Here is a 27,523-nt window from a genome sequence, read left to right as displayed (position 1 = left end):
ACATGGCAACTAAGTTCTGCAGAGAAGACAATCCACAGCAAACACACCGAGGAAATACAGAACTCATGACTGCTACCCCACAAGTATGTATAGCACTGAATTATATTGTTTCTATTACGATTTAACATAAAACTTCATTATTGTTGATCGAGAATGTAATCTACAGAATAATTTCACTGTCAGATAAGGAAGGCAATACCTTAAAATAATCAAAATAGATTGGAAGCATTTATATGATCCAAGATTGGATTCCAAACTTTTGAACATCACTATCATAATTAATCTTATAAATCTGATGTGCCCATGAGCTCACTCTTTGTTTAGAAAAACCATGATAAGATTATTCAAGTTTGGAAAATCAGGGGAAATTATCAATTAAATAACTGATGAATGGAGATTGGGAACTGGTGACAAATGACATGGAGAAGACAAAAGTACTCAATGCTTTCTTCAGCTTGGTATTTACCGAGATCAGAGGGGAACTGTGGAGCAAGGAAGACTTAGCCTCAATGGAGAAGGACTAGGTTGGGGGCATTTAAACAAACTGGATGTAAATAAATCCATGTGGCCAAACAAGTTGCACCCACAAGTGCTATGGGAGCTGGCCATTCTGATTATGAGGCCACTATCTATATCTTTGAACGGTCACAGCAAAAGGCAGAGGTTTCTTAAGACTGGAAGAGAGCAAAAATCACTCTTAAGAAGGAAGATCCAAGGAACTACAGACCAGTCATTCTAACCTCTGTCCCTAGGAAGGTGATGGAGAAAATCCTCCTGGGAAGCATTTTCAAACACAAGAAGGACAAGAAGGTGATTTGCAGTAGTCAGAATAGATTTACAAAGGGGTAATTAACTTCATTGCCTTCTACACTGTGGTGATTAGCTTGGTGGATGAGGTGAGAACAGACTATGATGTTTACCTTTACTTTAGTAAAGCCTTTGACACGGTCTCCTATAACATCAGTATAAACAAGCTGACAAAATACAGATTAGATAAATGGAAGCTGAAACGGATTAAAAACCAGCTGTACGACCAGGCCTGGAGGGGTGTGACCAGTGGCACTAATTCCTGTTGAAACTAGGAAACAAACTAGTGGTATATGCTGGGACTCAATACTGGAGCCAATACTGTTCAACATCTTCATTAGTGACCCAGACAATGGAACAGAGTCCACCCTCAGCAAGTCTGCTGATGAGACAAAACTGGGAAGAGTGGCTGATACACCAGGGGACCAGAGGGTCGTGCTACCATCCAGAGGGACCTCTACAGACTGGAGAAATGGCCTGACAGGAACCCCATGAAGTTCAATAAGGGGAAGTGCAAATTCCTGCACCTGGGGAGGAATAAACCCAAGCAACAGGACATGCTGAGGGCCACTCAGCTGGAAAGCAGCTTTGCAGAAAAAGACCTTGTGGTCCTAGTGGCCAGAAAGTTGAATGTAAGTCAACAAGGCACCCTTGCAGGAAAAAAAAAAAAAAAAAGCTAAGAGTATAGAGCATCATGGGCACAAATTAAAATGTACATAACTCCATCTGAACATAATAAACATACTTTTACTGTGGGAGTGACCAAGCACTGACACAGGTCGCCTAGAAAGGTTATTTCCCTTGGAGAAATTCAAAACCCTACTGGGCACAGGTGTGGGCAACCTGCTCCATGTGACCCTGCTTGAGCAGAGGGTTGGACTAGATTATTTCAAGAGATGCCTTCCAACCTAAATGGTTCTGAGATTCTATGATTAATTCTCTTTTCCTTTTTTATGTAATTCTGTTCTTATCCAAGCCTCTTAATTGTTAGCTCCTTTGTAGCATCTTCAAAGAACATGCACTCTGAATAAGTTGTTTTTAGGGAAGCAACACACTCATGTATACTACTTTCATGTGAATTACCTGTGAGAAACTAGGCATCATGCTTCCATGTGATCTATATGCAAACTTACCTCATGAAGTACATACTTGTTACGGACAGAACGCTGCAGTCCTTTTAAAATGCTAATTAGGAATTCTCTGAACCACTTCAATCAGAGAAGGTATTTATAAACCCTTCCCTTCCTTATAAAAGGAACATCAAAAACAATATAATGACATCTGTCTCCTGTTTAAGAGCCTTCAAACAAAGTTTTGTTTATATGAAACTTCATTTTCCAAAACCATGGCAGAGGAAGAAATCATAAAGTCTTGTTATTGAATTTCTCTTAACTGACTTTGTCTCTTTTCAGCTGAAAGAGAGAGTTAAGTTGGAAAAAGACAAAATAAAATACAACTGGTAATTTTATATTTATTATTCGGGTCATCTTCATTAAATATCTGAGACAAAACATTACCTGTATCCCACTTGGAATTACAATCTTCTAGCATTGGCACTGCAACAGTTTAATTTTTTGTGGTTAATGATAATACACCCAAACAAATTCAAAACTAAGGCTTACTGACATGGATACTTCAACCTGCTACTTTAATGCTGGAAATTTAAGCAGATGTGTAGAAGTAAGACTATATAACTGCTATATTTGTAGAATCAGAATATTCTTGTTCATGTGGAAGTAAGCTTTGTTTATATTTCAAACACAAATGAACCCAGAAAAACTGGGAAAACCCAATTTTAACTGGCATTTAGAAGTCCTACGAAATAGGACAGTTCTCAGAGTGCAGTTATGAAAACGGTTCCTCCAGCCACCAGTGAGTAAAGCAGTAAAATAAAAATAGGATTTCGTGCTTTTCATTCCCATTAAAAACCTTTGAGGACTAAAATCTGAGAATCCATAATCTTAGAACAATGTAAGAATAATACTTATTCAAGTATTTCTCCATATTATAGCAAACAGTCCTTTATAGGTTGAAGTACTTTGATTATATTTTATGACTGTAAAATAGATCTCCCATAGATAGCCATTAGCAGTTGGCATGTTTTCAAACGGCACTGCATAATTTTTGTCAACCACACAAAATTGTCAGAACTCTCATTTTCAGTTATTTCTAATGGCAAGTATAATGCTGCATAAAATTCTCACTGGCAGTAACAAGCAAACACAACATTCTCCATCTAATAATCAGCAGGGATAGGTGCAGCTACAATTAGGTCCAGAATATAGTACAAGAAAGTCTTTGGTTTACATCTCACTAGTCAATTAAACAGAATTATTTGAGAAATAATGTGAGAATTGTATTCACCAACCTCTTCCAGCAGTTCAGATGCCTTCTCTACATCACAATAAGCATTATAACTTATAAGACTTTAAAATCAAACCCCTTTTCCTCACCTTATTTTAATTCCTCCCTCCCTTCATCTCCAAAATTCCTCATTGTGTTGCACACTGACCTAATGGATCCCAGTAAGACTGCAAGGTTTACACCCATGATGTACATTCTAATGGTTATAGATCCTTCTGCACATTTTCCCACAAAAAAAAAAAAATTCTCTCAACTCTAATCTGCCATGCTCCACTTATTTTGTGATCCTCCATTCCTATTCTCCATCTTAGCCAAGGCCATACTCCCTTGCCCAATCCATTGGAGCTTGTCAGTTTTTCATCCTTTATTCACAGCTGCACTAATCCATAAAACAGAAAGCACAGTGAAAAACCCATCCTAGTCCCATCCTGACTCAAAGCACAGTCACCAGTCACTGTTCTGGAATAATGGGATGTCTTAGCTGACTTGGCCTAAATCGGAGAGGCTACGTCATAACTAGAGATTTTTATTTTTAAGCTTCCTGCTCTGAATCAAATTCACTTCAATAACTGCTAAAAATATCACTAATTTTCCTCCTCTTTCAGATAACACTTAGTAAAACAGCATATCAGTGTATTCCATACTAATAAAACAGCTCTGAAAATTTTCTCACTCATTTTTTCTACCACTGTGAACAATGTGAGAGAGAACAGTCAGGAACTAAAAGGTCTCAGAAAAGTTTTCTCTGAGACAGATATTCAGATAGATTGAGGATTTTTTCAAAAGCAAGCTTGACTTCTCCAGGTCTATAAAAGCATGATGTATTTTGTGTTAGAGTAGAAAGAGTTTCCTACAGAAACGCAGGAATCAAGTTTCTGAGGATTTAATAAATGTGTTTTTATGAGAAATTTTAGTGTTTGTACTTGTGGTTTTGCTGCTTGAAGCTGAATAGTTTACTTCTTGAAAGCCTTAATATATTACAAAGTTTTTACTTAGAATTTTGATAATTCAAACAGAACTGTTACATACAAATATAGGAATGTTAATACCTAGTCCCACTTACTGAGAAAATTGCTAAATAATTGTTGTTGAACTATAAATTCTTCCCAGTTAACTATTAACTTGCTAAGAAGAAGCTGTGTCCTGTTCCCATGGCCAGCAGTTGCACTTCAACAGGAGGATTCAGAAAACTGAAAATAAACTGAACTTGTGGAAAAAGTAGAAGTACAAAAATAAAGGCATTCTGCCTTAGCTAAATATTACAGTTTTGATTGCAGGAATATTCTCCAATCATTCAGAGAGATGGTGAAGAACCATGATTTAAATCAATCAAAAAAGAGAATTAAAATCATGTGTAGACTAGTATGATGAGTCCAGTTCACAATTTAAACTAATAAAGTAAAATATTTTAACCCTTTCAATAAATTTTCCAAATGCCAAGTTACACCAGCAGTAAAAGGCTCCAAATGTTTTGCAGTAAGAAGTAGTACAAACTGACAGTGATATAACTTGAAAAGCCATTCATAAGACTGGTATTTTTGACATGAAATAAATCCTTTACCCAACCTGACTGGTAAAGAGTCAATCAAAATTATCCGTAATTCTTAGATTCATTGTTGATACTTACAAAATTTAACAACAGACTGTCTTTGAAATAAATCAATTCATAATAGCACCCCATTAAAGACAAATCTGAACAATGGTCTTGAATTTTGCTCTTCACATATGGGAGAATTCTGATAAAGATCAAAACAGGAGTGCAAATTTACAGCTGTAAATCTTAACATCACTTACATGACCTAAATTTGGAGATATGTCATTTGCCCCACTGCACTACAGTCGGTTAGTTAGTTAGAACTTAGGTCAGTTTACAGAAGAGTGGTACACCCAGTGCTCTGCCAATGACTCCAGCCCTTGTTCAGAACAAAATGGAAAGTCATATTATTCCAGATCCAGAGACATGCCTATCGTGTTATATATGCTGGCAAAGCAGGCAACTCTTCTTTAAAATTACAGATCTTCTGACACACAAGTAATAACGCTGGCATGCAATCATACATGAAAATTTTAAAAATTAAAAACCAAACCAAACCAAAACAGCCAAGAGAATAGTATTACATGTTTCAGAAAGCTGGAGTGATATTTACTGTCTGTATTAGTGTTGCCAGATAACTGTAAACAAGAACTAAGGTCTTGTTTTGTCTGCACTTTGTTCTCTCCACAAAGATGTTTCTGTTTAACAGCCAGGATTTCCAACAGATTCTATTTGTGTGTATGTGTTTTGTTTTGTTTCTTATAGAGCTGTTGTGGCTTAACACCAGCGGGTAGATAAGCACCACGCAGTCACTCACTCACTTGTCCCCATCCCAAGTGGGACGGTGGAAGAGGAAAGGAAAAATAAAAATGAGAAAACTTGGGGGCCAAGATAAAACAAAAAATTAACAAAAATCCCAAAGTTTGATAATAAGAGAAGGATAAGTGGAAGAAGAGAGAAGAAAACAAAACAAGTGATGCAAAAGCAATCACTCACCACCTCCCGTGGGTAGACAGTTTCCAAGCAAAAGATGGGTAACCCCACTAAAGCCCCTTCTTTCTGCTTTTATTGCTGAGCACGACATTACATAGCACTGAATATCTCTTTAGTTAGTTTGGGTTGTGTGCCCAGTTGTTTCCCCTCCCAGCCTACTGCACACCCCCAGTCTATTCACCAGGAGGGCAAAGTGAAAAACAGGGAAGGGATTGATGGTGTGCAAACACTGTTCAGTACAAGCTAGAACATTAGTGTGTTATCAACACCATTTCCAACACAAATCCAAAACAATACATCATACAAGCTACTATGAAGAAAATTAACTCTACCCCGGGCAAAGCCAGTACAAGAGTGCAGCACAATAGGTACAGTTTCACATCCAACAATTCTAAATGATAAACTAATTTTAAAAATACTAATGCAAGGCAAGGAGAAAAAGGGCTGTGCTACTTCAGTCTCACAAAGGGGTGAAATTTTCTGCTGGTTTCGAGAGCTGAACCAGCTCACCATGAGGTTGAACAAGGCCAAGTACAAGGTCCTGCACTTGGGTTGAGGTAATGTCTGTTATCAATACAGGCTGGAGGATGAAGGGACTGAAAACAGCGCTGCAGAGGAGGACTTGGGGGTTCTGGTGGATGAAAGATTGACATGAAAAGACATGAAAGACATGGACCTTTGGAGAGGGCCCAGAGGAGGATATCAAGATGGTCAGAGGGCTGGAGCACCTCTCCTGTGACGACAGGCTGAGAAAGCTGGGGTTGTTCAGCCTGGAGAAGTCTCCAGGAAGACCTTATCATGGCCTTTCACTACTTCATAGCAGCCTATAAGAAGGATGGGTACAGATATTTTAGCAGGGTCTGTTACGACAGGATATGGTTTTAAACTAAAGGAGGGGAGATTCAGGATAGACATGAGGAAGAAATTTTTTTACATTGAGGGTGATAAAATACTGGAACAGGTTGCCCAGAGAGCTGATCGATGCCCTGTCCCTGGAAACACTTAAGGCCAGGCTGAGTGGGGCTCTGAGCAACCTGATCTAGTTGAAGATGCCCCTGGTCTTTGCAGGTGGTTGGACTTGATGACCTTTGAAGATCCCTTCCAGCCCAAAGTATTCTATGATTCTGTGATTCATCAAAAGGTACAATGAGTACAAGATGTAATGAGAGGGGTAGGACAACATGCACAACAGGAACCAAGAAAGGAATGAAAGAACAGGAGCATAGCACCCATATTTTTTGCTGCTGATGAGTGTCTGCATCAGATTTGTCAACTTGTCAAACAAAACTCTAAATTTGATGTAGTCTTGAGTGAAACTAAAGAAACTTCTAGAAGCAGCAGGCATAAATGCAAGTCTCATAGGCAGTATTCAACACCCTTTGGCTAAGGTAATGGTTTCACATCCCTACACCCCTCTCCTTTTGGAAACCCCATTTCTTTTGCCTATGTCTTCTTCCCTGATTTAGACTGCAGAAATTTGTAAGTTGTCTTGCACCAGCTCTGGCAGTCACTCATTGGGGCTACCCTAGGAGGCCTTTTAGGTAACTAAAATGGCAGACTACCCTCTGCCAATCCCCCACCCCTCCTCAAAAGAAAAAAAAAAAAAAAAAAAAGAAGAGAGAGAGAGAATATTTTTGTACCATTTTAGCGAGCCGAATCAGCCAAAGGTATGGCAAAAGACCCAAACGCACTTTAAAGAGAAGCAGGGATGGGAGTGGGAAGATATATCACACAAGAGGCTCAAGTCTAGGTAAATACTAAGAAATAAATGTATCAACAGGTTTTTTTCCCACATGTTTTTCTAGTTTCCCTTTTAATTTGGGATTACGGAAAAATATTCTATTTTCCATGAAAAGTAATAAAGCTGCAAATTAGCACCTCTTTCCCTTTTATAGTGAAATCATGTCATTTTGCACTGTCATCCCTCCCAGAGCACATAGGGACCAGTCTAAGTCACACTTACACCACTGCAGAATTAGGTCTTCCACGCTTCCCATTTCTTAGAGAAAGAATTAAGCGTATAGAGGTTGATGTTCTGGGTAACAAACATAGCTATTCAGTATGGCACATTTTTATATGTTTATATACATATATTTATATTTTTATATATTTATATACACATTTATAAATAAACCCATGCACTGAACTCAAATACATTGCAACATGACTCCTGCATGCAATCCCTTTAAAAACAAGCCTTTTGTTCTGATAGAATTTACATCAACCTCTTGTAGTTAAATGGTCAAAACATCAGTCCCATACTTGAGGCAATGTAAATTTGCTTGCCTAAGTGACATTCTATTAGTTAAGCCAAGTAAACTAAAAAGGACATTTTGGATAATAAATGTTATCATAACATTTTGACAGACTAGAACACACACAGCACAGTAAGAGGAGAAAAATAAGCATGTAAACTGTTTTTCATTTTAGGTGGAAAAGTAACTTTGGTTAAGAGGTAACTCAATGACAACAGGACTGAAAATAAGCTGACACAAAAAAAGCATCTGAAATGAAATCTTACATAGCTATTACTTTTGCTTAAAAAATTCATCAACTTTTCACTCAGTTCTTCAATAGTGATAAATACTTTCATTGCAAACATACTATTTATTCTTTAAGGCTAGTATTAAAAATACACACTGCAATACTTTCATGGTGTGTCAATTCTGTAGTTTAAAAATGTATTAAAAAGGACTGACCTGGACAGAAGTTCTGCTGTGTCTGAGTAGTTAATTTTTCTTGTACAGCACACTTTTCAAAATGCCCTGCAGTTGCATTCTGGTGTAGGCCTGGTTGTCTGGTGGCAAAGCTCAGTTCTCCAGGTTCAGAAAGCTTCAGGTAAAACTGTGGCTCCAGATCACTGAAAGAGAAGTTTATAGCACCATGTCTCCCGCTGCCATAGTCATTGAATGTAGATTCATCCTCAGTGTTCTGTGTCGGTAATGGGAGAATCCGGTGATGCAGCTGCGGGCTTGGCAGTCTCGAAGATAACGGAGAAGGAATAGGTGACATTTGTTTGTGTGTATTAGATAGAGGATAGGAATTACTAAAAACATTACTCACTGCTGCTAATGAGGGTGAATGTAGCCTTTTCTCTTCAAGTTTAAGATTATTACTTGTCTGAGAAATATCTTGACTTTCATTTATAGGCAGGTTCAAAAATAAATGCTTGCTGCTTTCCTGGGATACTGTGGTCCTTTTCTCATATATTGAGCCTGGCAGGTTTCTGTCTCCTCTTGTAATTTGTTGCAGTCTCTTCCATTCTGCAGCTTCATCTAAACTGTCGCTCCGTTTAACTTTCAGAAGAGCTTTATTGACTGCTCCCACAAGGTTGCATGACTCATCAGCAATGTGCATTGTCTCTGCTTTGTACTGCAAACCAGAACTGTCTTCCTCCTTTACCCACAGCACAGTGTTTTTGGAGTCTCCAGCAGCTTCATCTACAGAGCATACATCAGTTTTTGAGATGAACTCATTATGTACCGTCGTGATAACAGGAAAAATGGTTTCTTTATCTCTGTGAAAATCAGGTAAAGACTCTGCAGGTGGTTTGGCAACTTTTTTCGTACAAGCTTCTGAATCCTGTACTTCAGCAACAACTGTGATTCCTGTTATCTCCTTGCATATTGGCTCAGTGTACTTATTACTTTTCAGACTTTTAGCAGCTGCAGATTTAGATGATGTCTCCAGTTTGTTAGATAGACCATCCTGAGATGACTGTGCCAAAGTGATACTCTGTGGTACCTTCATAACTTCAGGAATGCATTCTCCATTATCCACTAGTTCAGCTGTGACCGTGTCATTGTTCTCTTTCGTGCCAGAACTTGGTAACTCAGCATCCAGTTTCACAGCTTTGCAGTTTTTAAGAAAATACCCCTCTTCTATCCACTGTTCTGGTCGTATACTATTGTCTACTGGTAAGTCTTCCTTATCTTTTACTATTCGCCAGCTGGAGGTATAAAAGGAACTGGGAAAACTCCTGGTACAAAATCTTGTGGGTGGCATCTTCTTATTTTCCAGTTGCATGTCTAGCACACTTAGTGAAGAAAGATGTTGCTCGTATATCCTTTTTCCCCCTTTACGGTGTCTCAACTCCTCAGAGCTCTGTTTTCTTCTGTATTTCCTCACTTTGTTGTGATTCAAATTGTCTTTATTTGTGGAATTCAGAAAGAACTCCTGCTGATGTGTGAAACCAGAGTAATCTTCACCTTTAAGTTTTGGGACTCCAGAAACCTCCTGCTGCTTTCCCTCCTGACGTCCTGCATTAAGGCCCAGAGTATGATGTGATCTCAAAAGACTGGATAACAGTTCTTCCTTTTCAGCAGCCAGTTTGTACAGGTCAGTGAGAAAGTCTTTTGTGGTAGTTCGTTTGAAAATAATATCTCCAAAGTTCCCATATGATTGTTCTCTCAGCTCCATCTCTAACCTCTCCCTTACTTGATAGCAGCTACAGAAACGTTTACTGGTTCTGTCCAGAGTTACACAGCCCTTGTAAGTAAATCCTCTGACTTTTCCCTCTGGAAGATAGAAGCTGACGTAACAAAGCTCCATAATGGGTTTGTGCAATTGAAGGATAGTATGCGTGCCTTCCATTATGCTGGCCAAATTAGTCATTCATTTAAATTATGTGCTAAGTGTTTCAAGGCTTGCATGACATAGCATGTGAGGCAGAGAATGGACGGAAGGCATCTGACTAATCTTCAACAATAATATTGTCTGTTGGAAAAAATAAAGAGAAGCTTGTCAAACTTGATTATGGCAAATTTAATATGATAAATAACAAGCCTGCAGAAGCACAATCTTCTCTCAGTATTTTCTCATATAAATCTTTTACCCTGAAAAAAATGACATAAAAAGGATGACATTGGTAACACTCATAGTCAGAGTCATAATCCTTCTCTCATACATTATCCCCCTGTCTCCAGGGTTCTCAGTCAATGCTGTTCCATAAGATCATAAGATGTTAACTAGAACATCCATTCCAAAGACAATTTACTTTTTAATGCTGGAACCTATTGTCCTCTCCCTGTTAAAAGTTAGCTTGCTATTGAACATTTAGTCAAAAGAACCATTCAAGCATGTATGTCGCTTTTTTGCTCAGCATAACCAGCAACACAACACCATCACAATGTAATTAACTATCACTGCTTTATTTACCATGAAAATATTTTTAAAATAAATGGTTAAATATTTTCTTCTTGTATTTATCTGTGAAATTTCCGTGACATCAAGAAAACTTGCAAGAAGAAAAAAAAAGCTTCCCTTTACTGGGTTAGCATATAGGTGCTGTATAAATCTATTGTGATTCAACATGCAATAGTGTAATTTTACTACTACAGGCAGGTATATTGAGTTTTGTTATTTTCTTTTCTTTGTATCACATTACATTTTCTTGCTACTGATTTTTTAACATATTTACGTTACTTTCATACACCTTGATAGAAGTTGGTTTACTCCTTTTGAGCGCTAAACTGGCCTTTTATCCAGAAGGAACTCTACTACCACAACTAAAGTGGAGAAGTCTGCAGTGAATAGGAAATGCATAAGCATCAGGGAAAGGCCTAAAACTCAGCAGCAAACCCAGCAGCATGCAAAGCTAGAGAGCACCTGCTCCAAGGCTTCTCTTTGTTGAAAAATGCAGGAATTTCAGTTTTCAACTTTTGAAGCATAAATACAGCAGAACTTTCCGTCATTTCAAAATAGTCAAACTTAGCCTTAGGCAACAATAATTAAAAGGAAGCTGTCACATGACCATGTCACGCATTTTATTTCACATATTTTTTCAACATATATGTATTTTATTTGTTTTTATTATACAGGGAGTCAGATATAAAATGATGTTTACCATAAATAACTAGCATATTCTAACTCTAAGAAACAGTCAGAATTTACACAAAACATCTTATTGTACCGGCAAGTAGTAATTTCTTGCAGTCATTTTTATCTAAATTTTGTTAAAGCAATTCCTTGGTTTATAATGTTCTTTAAATAGCATCAGGCTTTCCATTTACTTCGACTAGTATCACCCTTCATGACAGGAAAACTGTTAATATGCACATATAATCCTTGATAACAGAGGAGAGATCCTAAGGAGAGAGACCTTAGAGAGAGATCCTTAGGAGAGATCCTAAGGAGAGAAAAATCTTCCCTCAGAGCCAGATCAGCTACTTAATTCTGTTCACTAGCAGTGAACGATTACATGGCATGATTCAGAATTCCATACAGGTAGAAGAAGGGGTAGGAAAGCTGCAAAGACTTTAGTACTTCTATTGAAGACTGGCTTGTTGTCTCAGAGATCCATGTTTCTGAGAAAATGATGCCATATTGTTTCTTCTTGTATTCCTGTTTTAATTCATTGTCTGAGTTTGAAGTTTGAAATACGGAAATATGGCTTAGTATTGCCAAAAGGAGCAACCTCACCTTTAGCCTTCCTTGTCTCCAGCTGCCCATGCCTGCTGCTTTTCTAGTGCAGAACTAAGGGATTGTGTGGCCACAGGGTGTGTCACTGGCAGACACAACCAAGAGTGGTTCTGCATACAGAAATAACAACCATCAAAGAACATTTTTTCATCACAGGAGCAGTCTTGAACCTACTCACTCTTCACCCAAGCAGTAGTGAACACCCTTATGGCAGCAGTTTGTCAGTACATCAACTTAGCCACAGCACTAAATTGTCCCTCCAGTAATCCACTGTGGTGAGCTACATCAAATATGAACTATTTAACTTGTGGACATTTCCGTAAATGAATACTCAACAGTCCCAACTAATGCATGCTGAATCAGGCTTTACTTACAGGAGAACTTTACTGAGAAGCAGAATTTCAAGTGAGTTACTTGGCAGGGCAATAGATGGTACAGTCCATAATTTGGTCCACTGGGAACATACCACTGTTAAACTAGGAAGAAGAAAGAACAGGTAATTGGGAAAATCCTAGCTAAAGTGAGAGTGGATGTCCCAAGCAGGCCAACTCTATGCTTACTATTGACTTAAGGAAGATGATGCATCACATAAAACACTTGTTAATGCATTTGATTTAGAAAATAATATAAGGAAAAGAGTGATAAGAAGAAATGGAATTGTTTTTTAATACATGGAATAAGACAGTCTATATTATGCATATTTCATAGTCTTATCTAGGAAAAAACTTAGTGTTAAATTAGTCTGAATTATTTAATGTGTTCCTCTGTTTTACATCCACTGGCACGGCATCTTCTCATTGAAATATGGTTAAGCGACCAAAAGGAAATAGCATCATGAAAATTATAGACCAAGTAGCCATAGTTCCAGGTATTATGATCAAATGTAACATCCTCAAATAACATCTGTGATAACATCAGGTGCAACTCAGCTCAATTCTGAAGAGTACATTACTCTAAGTAACATGCATGCTGGTTTGGTTTTTTTTTTTTTTGGTGTTTATTTTCAGTTGGTTGGTTGGTTGGTTTTTTTGTTTGTTGGTTTGGTTTGGGGTTTTTTTGTTTGTTTTTACCCCTGGACAAAAGAATATATATGTAAAGGAGAGAATTAGCCTGCCCTTGCTTCTGCTACACAAATTTGCTAGGCTATGCCCCTCTAAAACACGAGCAGCTTCCCTAACCTAATCTGAGCTCTGGATCATTACATCACTGAAATGAGACCTACAGTTCTCCCTTAAATTATATTGCAAACAAAAGCTCTTTTCCAGTTAAAAAAAAAAAACTATCAAATATTTTTCTTTTTTCAATCTTACCATCTTTGACAACAGCCTGTTATGCCAGCTCAGACCTGTTTTAAAGGCCACATCTTATTAGATCTCATCTTAGTTACGCCAAACTAAATATTGGGTTTGGTGCACGCATACTGACACAACAAAAATGTAGAATTACCTTTAACAGAATGTAATCCCCCTCCTTATGATGAAAAAAATTTACACATACTTTGAAATTAAATCATATTAAAAGTGAGTTTTAGAGAAAATCAGTACTAGTAACATTGCAATAGCAGAAAGGACACTTTGTTACTCTTAGGTCAAGGAAATATTGACATCAAAGCTTTCATTGATTTGAAAGACAATATGATACCATGCACTGCTGCATTGGTTAATGGTATTTTGAAGCTTTTTTCTATTAATGGATGCACTCTTTACTAAGAAAGCCTTTTGCTTTTCAGTGTCTTCAGCACCTTATTCAGCCTTTTTATGATCCTCCATCAGAAAACAAAGAAGTGGACTCTCTGCTCTCTAAGCAGAAGCATTTTTAGAAACTGTCAGGAGAATTACGTTAAGGAAACCAGTGAAGGACTTTCAAACTTAATTACAACACTAATTCACAGAATCAGAGAATCACAGAATGGTTGGGGTTGTAAGGGACTTCTGGAGATCATCTAGCCCAACCCATCTGCTAAAGCAGGTTCACCTAGAGTAGATTGTACAGGAATGTGTTCAGGTGAGTTTTGAATGTCTCCAGGGAAGGAGACTTCACAACCTCTCTTGGCATGCTGTTCCAGTGGTCTGGCACCCTCAAAATAGATGAGTTTCTCCTCACACTCAGATGGAATCTCCTGTGCTTCAGCCTGTGCTTGTTGTCCCTCATCCTATCACTGGACACCACTAAAAGGAGTCTGGTCCCATCCTCTTGACACCCACCCTTCAGATATTTGTAAATATTGATAAGTTCTCCTCTCAGCCTTCTCTTCTCCAGGCTGAACATACCCAGCTCGCTCAGTCTTTCCTCATAAGAAAGATTCTCCAGATCCCTAAGCATCTTCGTAGCCCTCCACTGGACACACTCCAGTAATTCCTTGTCCTTAAACAGGAGAGCCCAGGACTGGATGCAGTACTCCAGATTGGCCTCACCAGGGCAGAGTAGAGGGGGAAGAGAATCTCCCTTGACCTGCTGGTCACACTCTTCCTAATGCACCCCAGGATACCATTGGCATTCTTGATCACAAGTGCACATTGTTGACTCATGGTCAACCTGTTTACAACGAGAACTCCCAAGTCCTCATCTGTGGAGCTGCCTTCCAGCAGGTCCACCCCTAACCTGTACTGGTGTCTGGGGTTATTCCTCCCCAGGTGCAGGACCCTGCACTTGTCCTTGTTAAACTTAATTTCGTTTTTCCCTGTCCAGTCCTCCAGCCTGTCCAGGTCTTGTTGAATGGTAGCACAACCTTTTGGTGTGTCAGCCCTTCCTCCCAGTTTGGTATCATCAGCAAACTTGCTGAGGGTGCACTGAGTCTCTTTGTCCAGGTCATTGATGAACAGGTTGAACAGGACTGGACCTAATACTGACCCTGGGGGAACCCCACTAACTATAGGCCTCCAACCAGATTCTGCACTGTTGATCACAACCCTCTGAGCTCTGCCATCCAACCAGTTCATGATCCATCTCACCATGCATTCATCCAGCCCACACTTGTTGAGCTTGTCTACGAGGATGTTGTGAGAGACAGCGCCAAAAGCCTTGCTGAAGTCACAGAATCACAGAATCTTAGGGATTGGAAGTGATGAAGATCATCTGGTCCAATCCCCCATGCTGGAGTAGGAACACCTAGATGATGTTACACAGGAAGGTGTCCAGACGGGTTTTGAATGTTTCCAGAGAAGGAGACTCCACAACCTCCATGGGCAGCCTGTTCCAGTGCTCTGTTACTCTCACTGAGAAGAAGTTTCTTCTCATATTTAAGTGGAACCTCCCGTGTTCCAGTTTGTATCCAAGGTAGACAACATCCACTGTTCTACCCTTGTCTACCCAGAATTCTACCCAGAATTCCAACCAGAATCTAGTTCCCCAAGTTTTCTGTTCCCCTTGCAATCTGTTTACAATCCCACTTGCATTTGCACAACCTACTACAGTGAGTGAATTTTTGTAAATTATAGCCACATTCAGGCAAAGTTTATAGCATAAGTAAAATGCACATTAATCCAAGAAGACTTAAAATTTTAACTACAGAGTGTATAATGTGGAGCAGTGAAGCAATCATCTTCAGCATCAGTGCTGTTTCTCTCATGCAGCTTTCAAAGGCATAGTAGCAGAGGAGTGGGATTGAGGTTGTAAGTAATACTACTTCAAGAAGAAAAACAGCTACTCAGAGATAGCTAGCTAAAAACTGGAAAGAACAACTGAAATTGTTAAATAGGCAGCTGAGAAGCAAACTTGCTTTACTGCTGGATTTTTTTTTAAATTTATTTTAACAACAACAAATCCTCAAAATCTAGGGCGAACACATGCATCCATTTTGCTGTTGAAAATGTGCTCTTAGAAAACCACATCTCCACTGCTGCAGTTCCTTCTCTCAAGCAGGACACACCACTTGTCACTCAGTACGACAGATGGTCCTTCCTCCTTTCTCTGATCTTTAATAAGGAAGAAGTGGAACTCTTCACTTTCCCAACTCTCCCCAATATGTGATTGTTATTAGGTGGCAATCTGTTCTTGAGTATGCTATGACTAACTTTCTGTGCTGAGTTATTTAGCTAATTAACACACCAAAGCAGAAAAAAAGCACAGTAGAGGAAAGGTAGTAAAACTGTGGATGAAAGAAGGACCCATGTCACAAGCTAGAAAAAACTGAAATGAAACTGTAATAATATTTGTTTGCTGACCACAACTTGTTTGCCAAACTCCATCATTCTCTTCTCTTGCATAAACTTTTGTGTTTCTCTGAGGTTCCTTCAAACTATCATTTGACTTACAAATGTTATCATTAGAAAGATAAAAAGTGATTATCTCTTTGCGACGACAAAATGCTACGGCTCTTTGCAGCAGCTTAAACATAAAGAAAAGAATTTCGTAACAAGAACCATCCAACTATAAGTCTACATTGTATTTACTGGATTGTGACCCCAACAACAACAAATTAGAATATTTTTTGTGTAATAGTTTGAACAATACTGCACACTGTTAGCAATGGTAGTTCAAAATACCACTCTTCTCAACTTCACAAATACTGAACTATCCTATCAAAGAGTTGTTAAGGAATAAGAAACAGAGCCTATGCCAGACAGAGAACTGCTTTATTAAATTTCGGATCTCATACAATGGCACAAGGGAAGTATTAAAGCATATTAGAGTCTTGCTAACAAGTTCAGATGAAACATAACAGCCTAACACAGAACATAAGGCTGAAAGTCATTAAGTTAATCCACAGGGCAGAGGTTTGTATACCAAAAAAAAAAAAAAAAAGTCTAAATGCGGAATGTAATAGCTATACAGATAGATAAATAAAATGGAAATAACCAGAAAAAGCATCTTAAAATTATTTAGATCTTTAACAGTCTTTGATTATGCTATTCCATTCAAATTGATCCAACAGAGGACCGAGTCCACAAAACAAAGTAGCCTGAAACCCAGCTCTCCAAACACACTACCTTTGTGATCTGAAGAGAAGGAAATCTGAATGCCTCGAAACCTAAACCCGTAACTTGATAAATATAATCTACACACAGCATGTAAAGTTAATTATTTTTTTTTCCTAGTAGTTTACAGAAGGACTGAATAATATGATGATGCCTCACTAGAAACAAATAAATTCTCAGAAGCCAAACTGCCCCGTACTTGTTCCTGGCCTTATATAGGCTACCAGTTACCTTTTTAGTGCACAGGATATGGAAAAAAGCAATGATGACACTTTGGGGTTTAGAACTAATGTTCACCATTTATATTAAACTGTATATTACACTTTACTAGTTAGGTTGGAAAACAAACATAAAATACATAAATTACGCACACCACCTCATCTCAAAAATGGTTTAAAAAACCCTAGACTGCAAAACTAGAATTATATGGAAATTGCTGACTTCACTAATAGTTTAGTTTCTGAAGTGTTAATTTTTTTTTAAAACCATAACCTTCTTCACTACAACGTATCACAATTTCTGCCAAATATTTTCAATTGTACTCTTATCAAGGAAGTCCCTTTATTCATATTTTTGCTCCTATGATTTCAGCCAACTGATCTCCAATACAATTTACCTAACTCAAATGCCAGACATAAGTTATAATAGTAACATGGTTATATAGGTATAATAGTTCCACCCATCTGCACTAATGTGTTAGTGATTCCTTTCAAAAAGCCACATGGTAGGAAGTAACTATATAAGCCTTTCAACCCAGGAACAGGGAATTCTAAAAAAAAATACTATTGTAAAAGCAGGAAAATTCTAAAAGGATATCTAAAGGGTAATAAATAGCATAAGGTTATCTTTAGAAATCTGTATTTTCAAAGACTTGAGAATGAGATGCATATAGTGCAAATGAAATCCTGGCAACTGATCATTCCTGTTCAGTGCATTTCTTGATAAAGGTTGCTTATAGAACAGCTTAGTTCTCCATAGTATTTCTTGAATAAAAATTTTGTCATGCGCTTGTGTTACTATCTTCCATTTTACAGTAGATACATGATCCTAAAAGAGAAAGAAAGGTTTCCAGCATTATGCTTCCTGTAAAAATATTTCTCCTGATATTTTCTGTCACAATCTCTATTTAAAATCAACCATCTGCTATAAACTAAAGAAACAAGGAAAAAAACAACCAAACAAAAAACCCTTCTTAAAATCCATATTTTAATGCTGACTCCTTTCCAATATGCTTTTGGATTTGAAAGACAATGACAGAAGAGAGAAACTCTGAGAAGACAGAAAAATGAGAAGAAAAGAAAATGTCAAAATAGGCAGCAGAATGAGGAAAACACTCCTTCAATCGTCAATGTCAGAAGTTAATAAAAAATTTCTGGAGATACAGATTTGTGCTTGAAACCTCCCTTCTCAAATACAAAACTCTGAGCAGTTGAATCATTACCCCTGTTTTCCATGTCTAGTGGCAAGCCAGTATTCCATCTAAACAATGTAAGATATTTTCCTGTAAGTGCTCCTATAGCATGCCCGCCTTTCTGCAAATAGAAAAAATTTCAGATCCTCAAAACAGAACAGGTATTATTTAAAATTTCTAGTTTTAAAAATCCAGATAAGAGTTTCATTATTATATTGCAGACTGAGGAAGAAACCTAATGTATCATTTCTTTCATAAATATCTTTCAACTGAAAAGAAATTCCTGTCAGGTCTAGTTTTGGAGTACAAAGAAGGAAATAACTGCATGGAACTATTAGTGAGTCAAGGAAGACAAATAATTCTTTTAAAGAGCCTAGTAAGGGTATGAGTTGATTCTTGGAGAAGAAAAAAGTATTATGACTAAGCAAACTGAACAGGAAGGGCATTGGAAGCACAGGCAGATGCTAATGGAAGCTCTGATAGCGAGTAATGTGTTTGTTTCTTCTACTCATGGTACTTTCTGAATATAACCTGTCGTACTTTGGAAATACACAAAGGAATTTGTACAAGTGGATTTTTTTTCTGTTAGTGTTTTATCTGTGCTAATACACTTTTGACAATTTTAGTTCCAGAAAGCAATGAGACCTCTCCCCCGAAAAGAGACTGACATGATAGTCCTCATCTTTGTGTAGCCTACTTCAATTTAACAAAGCAATATGTCATTTTTCCTGACACAGCTGTGTCAGTGAGTTAAAAAAGAAAAATACTACACACAGCATGTCTTCATTACTACTGAAACTGTCTTGGCAGAGTTCAACCACACCACAGGATGTATTTGTCCAAAAACTCTTTGAGAAAGGTGACTAATTTGCAACCAGTTGCCAGATGAGATTTCCATCACAAACTCTCCTATTTGACTGCTTAAGAGTTTGCTAATAAAAAATTCTGTAATGGATATTATAACAATGAAAATTATTTAATGAAATAAGTATTAAACCAGCAGACACTAAAGGAAAGAGCAAAGGCCATCTGTACACACACCCCAAAGAAATCGCTCTTAACACAGTAACAGTCTATTTGAAACAGAATGTTTCAAGAAGTACTGCATGTAAATGAACAAAAAAAGTCCCTCTGCACTTCAGCCAGGTTTTTACATTCTCCACCTTGTTCCTGGGTACTTAGCAGGGAAAGAACCAAGTGAACAGATGAGTCAATCATCCTGCTTCCAGTTTTTTTGGACTGGAACAGAGTTTTCTGACTGCTAAAGAGGCAAACTGCAAGGAAAGTATCACTAAAAATATCACATTCCAGATAGAGATACATTCAGCATATGGGATTGGAAGCAAAATGTCATTCCCAAGATTCATAGCCTTATAAATAAGACATTTTTTTCTAAGTGATGATGACAACAACTCTTATAGAATTAAAGATACTAAATAGGCTTAAAATATTCTAACATGATCAAAATTATATTTGTCATTTCTTGCCCCACTCCTCCAGTTTCAATTGCAAAAACAACTGCCTTAGTTTTCTACTGAGATTTTCCTAAGGAAAAACATTTCAGGAGCCAACATTTTGCATGGAGAATTGCAGATGAAATAATGTGTCATGAAGTTATAACTGGAAAAAAAAAAAAAGTCTTATAATGAAAAATGCCTGAAAAGCTTTAATATAGATGGTCACAATCAGTCTTAACGATTTTTAAATTGAATATCAGAAAACCAAGTTTATTTTACATGACAGATGAAACAGGAAGACGCTCCATTTTGCATGATACATGGAACACCAACCAGACTTTGTTTCAAGCACCAACACTGATCCTCAGATCTTCCCTTCTAAAGGACTCTTGGAGCTAATAGATACTAGGGCACTTCCTAGAAGGGGGCTGCCCTCCTGGCCCAGGTCTGCCCATCCAAACCAGCAGAAACTGTTGATTTCCACATTCCCCAGCAAAGACCAGAGACATCTTCACCATACCCCAGGCCGTTTTCTTCATTTCTCACCACAAAAGGCAAATGAAAATCTGTTGAGTATATCTATCCAAAATTCGGAAGGGCTAAGATAGTAGGTGCAATATTATCATAGCAACTTCACTTATGGTCCAACCATACCTAGAGGATACATGCGCAAACTGTTATGATTCAAATGGATTCAAAAGATGGTTATAAACAAGAAATAAACAACATCCTCAGCTCTCTTTGCTGGTAAGAAAAGAGTATTCTGCCAAATCTGGAAATGAAAATTAATGTTAAAATTATTTCTTCTAAAAAATAAAGACATGGTTTAGTTCTCAACAACAGCAGTACATGGTATTCTGTGCTTTATTAATTATGTGTTAATTTAATATATATACCTTATTGAACAAAAACCACATAACCCTCCCCTACAATTTTTTGTACCTAATATGAATACTCAATAAAATCTTGTAACTTAAAATGGAAAACTATTTCTGGATATGTGTACAGGAGCACGTGAATAATATTCAGCTGAACTCATATAGTGATGTAAAAATTAATTACAGGCAAGAAGAAAGATCTTTTGCCTCAGGATGCAGAGGCCTTAATGAAAAGCTGTACTACTTAATAGTCAGCTGATTTTCAAGTAATAAACAATAAAAGGCACACTAGACTAAAACAGCTTGTACAGACCACTGTTCACATGTCTAAAATGTAATCTTTATGTTCTATATCATCAGGAAAAGTAAAACAAAAAAAATACATTGACAGTGAACAAAATTATATAAACTTTCAAGATTGTATTTGTACATCTTGGACTTGGGTCATAAACTGCACACGATTCTTTCCCAGTTTTAACGTAGGTAAGCAAATCCCCCAAAATAAAACATTTTTTTATTTAATACTTTATCAATGGGTAAAAAGATACACAGTAGCTTGTTTCCACTTCTGGCAGCAAATACAGGATATTTATACAGGAAAACAACATTAATTAAATAAATGTTTTTCAAATAAAAGAATTTTCCTCTTGTTAATCTTTGTCCAAAAGCTTTAATTTTGCTTCTCCAGACAGTAGCTCTCCAGGCAAGAGCCGCATATTGTTCTGGTTTGTATTGTTTAGCATCTTTATATTCACTAAACCAAGACATCAGATTTTTATTTATTTAAATACTGCATGACCATGCTTGTTAGTGTCATGGTCATATTTAAATGAAGAATTTAGTACACAGCCTTTCAGATCAAAGATCTTTTGCCAAACATCACTTTCAGAGACACATCTGGCATACCTATATATTCCAAACTTTAAACCAAATACAGTATATAAGGAAAGCAAAGAAGAAAACTAAAAGGCTATTTTACAGCAAATCTTTGAGCTATTTCATAAGCAAAGAAAGTATTTACAGCTGCCAAAAGTTTGGACCAGCTGCAAAAGGAGGTGTAAATGCTAATTAAACTTCAGTAGTGAAGACAGAAGAGAAATGGAATTTAAAAGAACAGTAAGAGAAATGAAAAAAACCTCTCACAATAATTTTTTATACCTTTAGAAGAACCCTCCATTAAAACCAGCAAGCTTTGAATATATCTTTCTGCAGTGAAAGCTCAAAGACACTGTCCCACATCTAAGTTCTTAGGAATCGAGAACAATTTTCTGAAATAATGTATCAGACAAATTAACAAACCTCTTTTTAACTATGCATATTTTAAAATACTTCAAAAATTCATGTGAACTTGGTGAATAAGCTCAGAAAGCTTTTCAATTTTCCCCCTTCCCAGAGTTTAATGATCTTGGAATTCCTTTAGCCTTCAGAAAAGTTGAGTTGCTTCAAAAATTATCATTTAAGCTTTAAAACCTTGGCTGTACGGGGTGAAATGGGATGTAACGGCTTGTGATGATCATATTAACACTTCAAAGAATGAAATGTTAAAGCTATGGTTGCATTTGTTTTCTTCACTGCAACTTTTTGCTAGCAGCATTTCATACAGAGCTAAATGGTTTTGACGTATGACTACATCTAACAAAGAATTACAAACCACATTGCTATTCATCTGAGAGGACAGATTATAGGTTTTCCTAAGGCCTGTTATACAAATAATTCTATTAAGTATTTGGTTTTATATATACAACATCCATCCAGCTTTATGCACTCTAAGTGCAAATCAATTAACATTAAAAATGTCTTGAAAATGGTTAATTGCTTATATGTCATTGTGATTTTCTTAGTCTGCTCAACCATGGAAGAATGTACATGGAATTTTTATTAAATTCAGCAAGTCTGTCAACAAGCAAATGCACTTCTACCAATAATAATGTTTAAAAATATTTGTGAAACTCAAATTGCTTTAAGATTAAACAGGTTGCATAGATTCCCCAAGGGGTTTCTAACTTTAGCAACAAGACAAACCTCCCAGGAAAAAGCAAGAACACTAAAACATGAACACATAGTATTTCAGTGTAATAAGCTTTAAATACAGCAGGATAAAAAGAACATCTTTGAGAAAAATGTCAAATCTTGATTTAATATTGATTTTACTTCAAGATTTCATTAATACAGTCTAAAATCATTTATAAGTTTTAATGTCACTTTAAATGGAGGACAGAAACAATTCAATATTAAGAACTGACAGGCCTTATGTAATAGTTTCTAAGGGTCCAGCTCAAAAACATATATGGTCTTGTGGAGATAGTAAGCCTTCTATTATCACCACATGGAACCAGATTTAAAATCAAGCTGAATGTCCAAACTAACGATTAGAGGTTCAGCCTCCCACGAAAAGGGAAGAAATGGCAGCACCTGCACGACTGAGAAACAGTTACTTGGATAAGAATTCATGCAACACATTTCATGTGCTTTCTTTCCCTGTCCTTGGGCAGAAGTGCTGAGACTCACTATACATACTGTATCTCTACTCTGACAACACCTATAGGGAAGCAAAATCACAAACATTGTTCTAGAAAGATGTTAAATTGCATAAGGCTTGAAATGATTGTGGCAAGAAGTTAAAAAAGCACACCTCTCAGATTCCCTATTGCAGGCAGCTCTAGGCTGTACAGGCTCCACTGTCACAGAGGAAGGTTGAACTAAGCAGATCATTACACATACAACCAGATCAAAAATGGACTGACTTTTTGTGCTTGGTCATTAAAATATTAATGCAGTCATTGCTCCTACTGCCTCCAAGTATGTGAAAACAAACATGGATAGTTACAACTGGCAACAGTATCAGCGAGATACGATTATTAAAAATAAACGATTATTAAAAATAAAAAGAGGGATAGTGTATAAGCATATAAAATATGCTGAAATGGTAGAAACAATTCATACTCTGTTAAGGTTCAGATTCCACTGAGTTATATTTAATTTGATCACTTAATGATGGACAATTTCCTGCCTTCTTGGTATTCTTCATGATACCTAAAAGCTAATGGAATATGCATTCAGATTACGTAGTTAAAAGACTCATGAGATCAAAGCTAGAAGAAGAATTTATTGCATTGCAAAATAGCTAAAGTAAAATTAAAAGCTGAAAAAAGTTCTCAGATGCCAGGAAGATGGGGTGGAGAAAGGGATGCAAACTTATTTTTGAAAACAGCAACAGAGACACATGGAAATTTTTTTCTCATCCAGTTCTTAAATACTATAGTAAAGACCAAAAAGCCGTTCCACCCTAGAGCCTTAACAAAGACCTCTACAATTGTTCTTGCCTTCCTGTTCCTACTCTTGACCACTCTCTAGAGAGTATTATTTGGGGTCATTTCCAAAGGCTGCTTTTCACTTTTGGTTCCACTTTCAAATATTTGATGTGTGCAAGTTAAAGCAGGATCAAAGCTTTGGAAAGGATCACCTTGTTAAATGATATTGTAAGGCCCCAAGATTACATGCTTCTTTGCACAGAACAATCGTCAAGAGTGGTGCTTAAATAAAGTGGAAAATTACCTCGTTTTTCTGCCAAAGTGGGATATTAGTCTTTTCCTAGTTAAAAACAAACAAAAACCCAAAGGCAAAAATACCCCAGTAGTTCTTCATATGCCAGACAGAGCTGGCTGTTCAGTATAAAGTTGACACTTATTACCTTGGCATTTATATTGAATAGCAGTCACGTTTCATTTTTGTATTTGATATTTTCCTACATCTTCCACAAAAGGAAAAGGTCTTCAGCTTCTAGTTGCTAAGCTTCCTCAGAGTGAGATTTTCTCCAATTTGTCATCATCTTCTGATAACACGTGTCTTCTTTGAAAAGTATTAACAGTTTATTCTAAATTAAGCAAACAAAGATTGATAGATGGATCTGCACACTCTACAGATATGAAAAACTGAGAACAGAAAATGAAAGCAAAATTTCAAATTTTCTGGAAATATCTGTATATGTAAAAAAACCTCTACAGAAATAATATACTTTCACCCATGCCTCTACTACAGTCTTATCCTAACAAGTTACAAAATATTAAGGAAATCTTCATCTGTTGTTCACTATTTACAACATGAATAAGTCATCTATGCCCATGTAGCTGTGTACCTTACATATCCATCTATAAAAAACCACAAGAGAACATGCACGTTCATGGCACTTGACTTTTAATGAGATAGTCAAAACTAATTTCCATTGTTAAAAAGACACTTCACAAGATTGTTTGATTTCATACCAAATTGCAACTCTCTATCCCTAGACGCTCTGTCTACAGTCCTTCAAACTAAGTTAATTATGTGCGTTGACAGGGTTTTTCTTTTAGTAATACAGAAAGCATTTCTTCTTTCTCTCTTCCACTCTCCGTTTAATCCAAAGTGGCTGAACTCTTTCTGCCAAAACTTACAAAAACAAGCCAACTCACCCACAAGCACAGGCCAAGCTACCTGCAAGGTGAAAGTTTCAGAACATTATGTGTGACTTACCTGAACTTCATACCAATACTCCTGATATACTTGTAGAAGTATCTCTAAATGTGTACATAATGGTTCAATGATAACACTTGCACAACACATTTCTAAAAGTAAAATTATCACTAAACCACCATGAGCAATTTGAAGGAAGTATGGAAGTAAATAACTAAATCTAGGGTCTTAATCAAAACTTCTCTATAATTTCTCAATAATTTAAAAATATTGATTAATTTTCTATGGAGCTCCAGGAAAGTAAAGACTTGTTATGATTCCTGCTGCACTCCTGGGAAAACAAATATTACAAGCAAAGAGAGTACGACAGCTGGAAGGACTAAGTATATACAGATCCCAGACCAGGTCTCTGTCAGCTGTATCATAATGTGCAGCTGAAGAAAGGAGACTGTGCAAGACAGCAAGAGAAGGGTTTCTCCAGAATGTCAGTGTGTGTCCTTTTCCTGTGTGTAAAAGATATTTTCACGTGTCATTATACAAATGCACTCTGACACTTCAGTAGTCTCGTCTGCAATGGTGACTCCCGTGAGGTTTACAATATAGAGTAACAGATTGTCTGAACACTGTAAATATTAATCACGTGTTTTCCACTCATCTACCCTCCTGACTACATGAAGATATTCGCATCCATCAAATGCTACAGAATTATAACAATCTGCATTCCCCACTTCACTGCACCTACCCCATACATTAGACGAGAAGAAAAATTGCATACAGTTTTAAGAGTCATTTGGTGGCAGGGGGAAAGTATCCAGTAACAACTCACATTAACAGCGCTGACAGGAAAGGGAGGAAAGCTACGGACTTTCTTAGGACTCCAAGAGGAACTCGGACATCCAGCTCTTGTGATTCCGCAGAAGCTATTTATAAATATACTGTGAGCGAGCAGACGAGATGCTAATGAGGACTAAACAGATCCCTTCTCTGCAGTCTTCGTGGTTCTATTTTTTAATCCGTTCGATTGCGACAGAAGCCGCTGCAGGGAAGCGAGCAGATGGGCAGAGCGGCAGAGAAGCAAACGGAAGGGTATTACCTTGCGAGACGCGGTGCCTGGGTTCAGATGCTCCTGCTGCTGATCTAGGTGCAGGATGCTGAGTGGCCGCGCGGCCGCGGCCGCCGCCGCTGCTGCCACCGCCTCCTCTCTCCGGGGCAGCCACCGCCTCCCGCCGCCCGCGCCGGAGCCCCCCGCCGTGCGCGCGCCTCGCCAGTGTCTCCCGGCGGGGGAGGTGACACGAGAGGACTGACAGGGCCAAGTGACCAATCCTTGGGGTGCGCAGCTTCTCCGCGGCCGCGGAGCCCCAGTAGCAGCGGCGCCGATGCACTCCGGTCGGGGTTACCTGCGGGCGGAGTGGCGTGTCCTCCTGCTCCCGTCCTTCTCCGGAAGGGGGTCGGCGGTGTTCACTGGTTCCGTGGAAGAGCTGTCGCTGTGCCGTGGTTCTTGCCTCTTGATGTGTCAGAAAACAGACTCTCCAGCACAAAGTGGGTTTCCAGAGAACTAACACACCGAGGCTTCAGCCTGTTTATTTTTGTCATAAACTGTCTCTGCATAATCCATCAAATCTGTTCTCCTCCTGAAAGAGCATCACTGCCAATCACGTAGCTACCGCTTACACAGTAGTTGCAACACGGCCCTGAAGCAAACTAGACGCAGCCCTGAACTGCAACACTTGAGGACAAGGAATCCTGCCCGTTGCTCCTAACACTGCTTGAAGAGCTAAATCGCAGTATAAGTACTACCTCAATAAAATACCTAGTTATTTCAAGGAACGGAATTTTAGATGGAACAAGAACAGGACCTGGTTTAGTGGTCTGAGCATTATTTTTCTACAAGTAATCTTCATGCTACCCTTCACTGAAAGTACTCCATTCTGGAAGACACCTTAAAGGAAGCAAAAGGCTTTTAGAACAACTTACTTAGGTAAAAATAATAGAGATAATTCAGAAGTAACAGAGTTAAGGTTAAAATATTTCTAGTAATAGATACAACTGAGAGAAATAAATGGTCTTTCGATTCCCATTGGTGTTTAAGACCCTTATAAATACTGAAACATTGCAATGAGATACTTTTTCTCAGTCTAGCTTACAACCTTCTGTCACATTTGATTCTGCTGGTCTTCATTAATATGTGGTATGTTTATTAAATTCTTTGTTGGCTCACTCTGCAGATTTTTTGTAAATAAATGTGATCTCATGTTATACAGAAGTCATTGACCTCTATTTGAAGCACTGCAGAT

At 37.7% G+C, this 27,523-nt stretch overlaps 1 protein-coding gene across 2 annotated transcripts in view; it reads right to left on the bottom strand.

The window, feature by feature from the left end:
* Window positions 1–26,865, bottom strand: part of FMN1 (formin 1) — a 204,878-nt gene extending 178,013 nt beyond the window's left edge. Inside the window, exons 1-2 of one of the 2 annotated variants that reach the window (XM_071809341.1) lie at window positions 26,323–26,865; window positions 8,398–10,414 (exon numbers count right to left, since the gene is read on the bottom strand). In XM_071809341.1, coding sequence (XP_071665442.1) covers window positions 8,398–10,312 — 1,915 coding nt within the window. In that variant the 5' untranslated portion in view covers window positions 10,313–10,414; window positions 26,323–26,865. The remainder of the gene's footprint in view (window positions 1–8,397; window positions 10,415–26,322) is intronic. The other variant, XM_071809342.1, reaches the window with a different exon arrangement.
* Window positions 26,866–27,523: the final 658 nt, after the last annotated feature.

Source organism: Patagioenas fasciata, chromosome 5, assembly GCF_037038585.1.
Source record: "Patagioenas fasciata isolate bPatFas1 chromosome 5, bPatFas1.hap1, whole genome shotgun sequence".
Taxonomy (NCBI): domain Eukaryota; kingdom Metazoa; phylum Chordata; class Aves; order Columbiformes; family Columbidae; genus Patagioenas; species Patagioenas fasciata.
The sequence above is the reverse complement of the archived record's forward strand: the minus strand, read 5'-3'. Positions and strand labels throughout refer to the sequence as shown.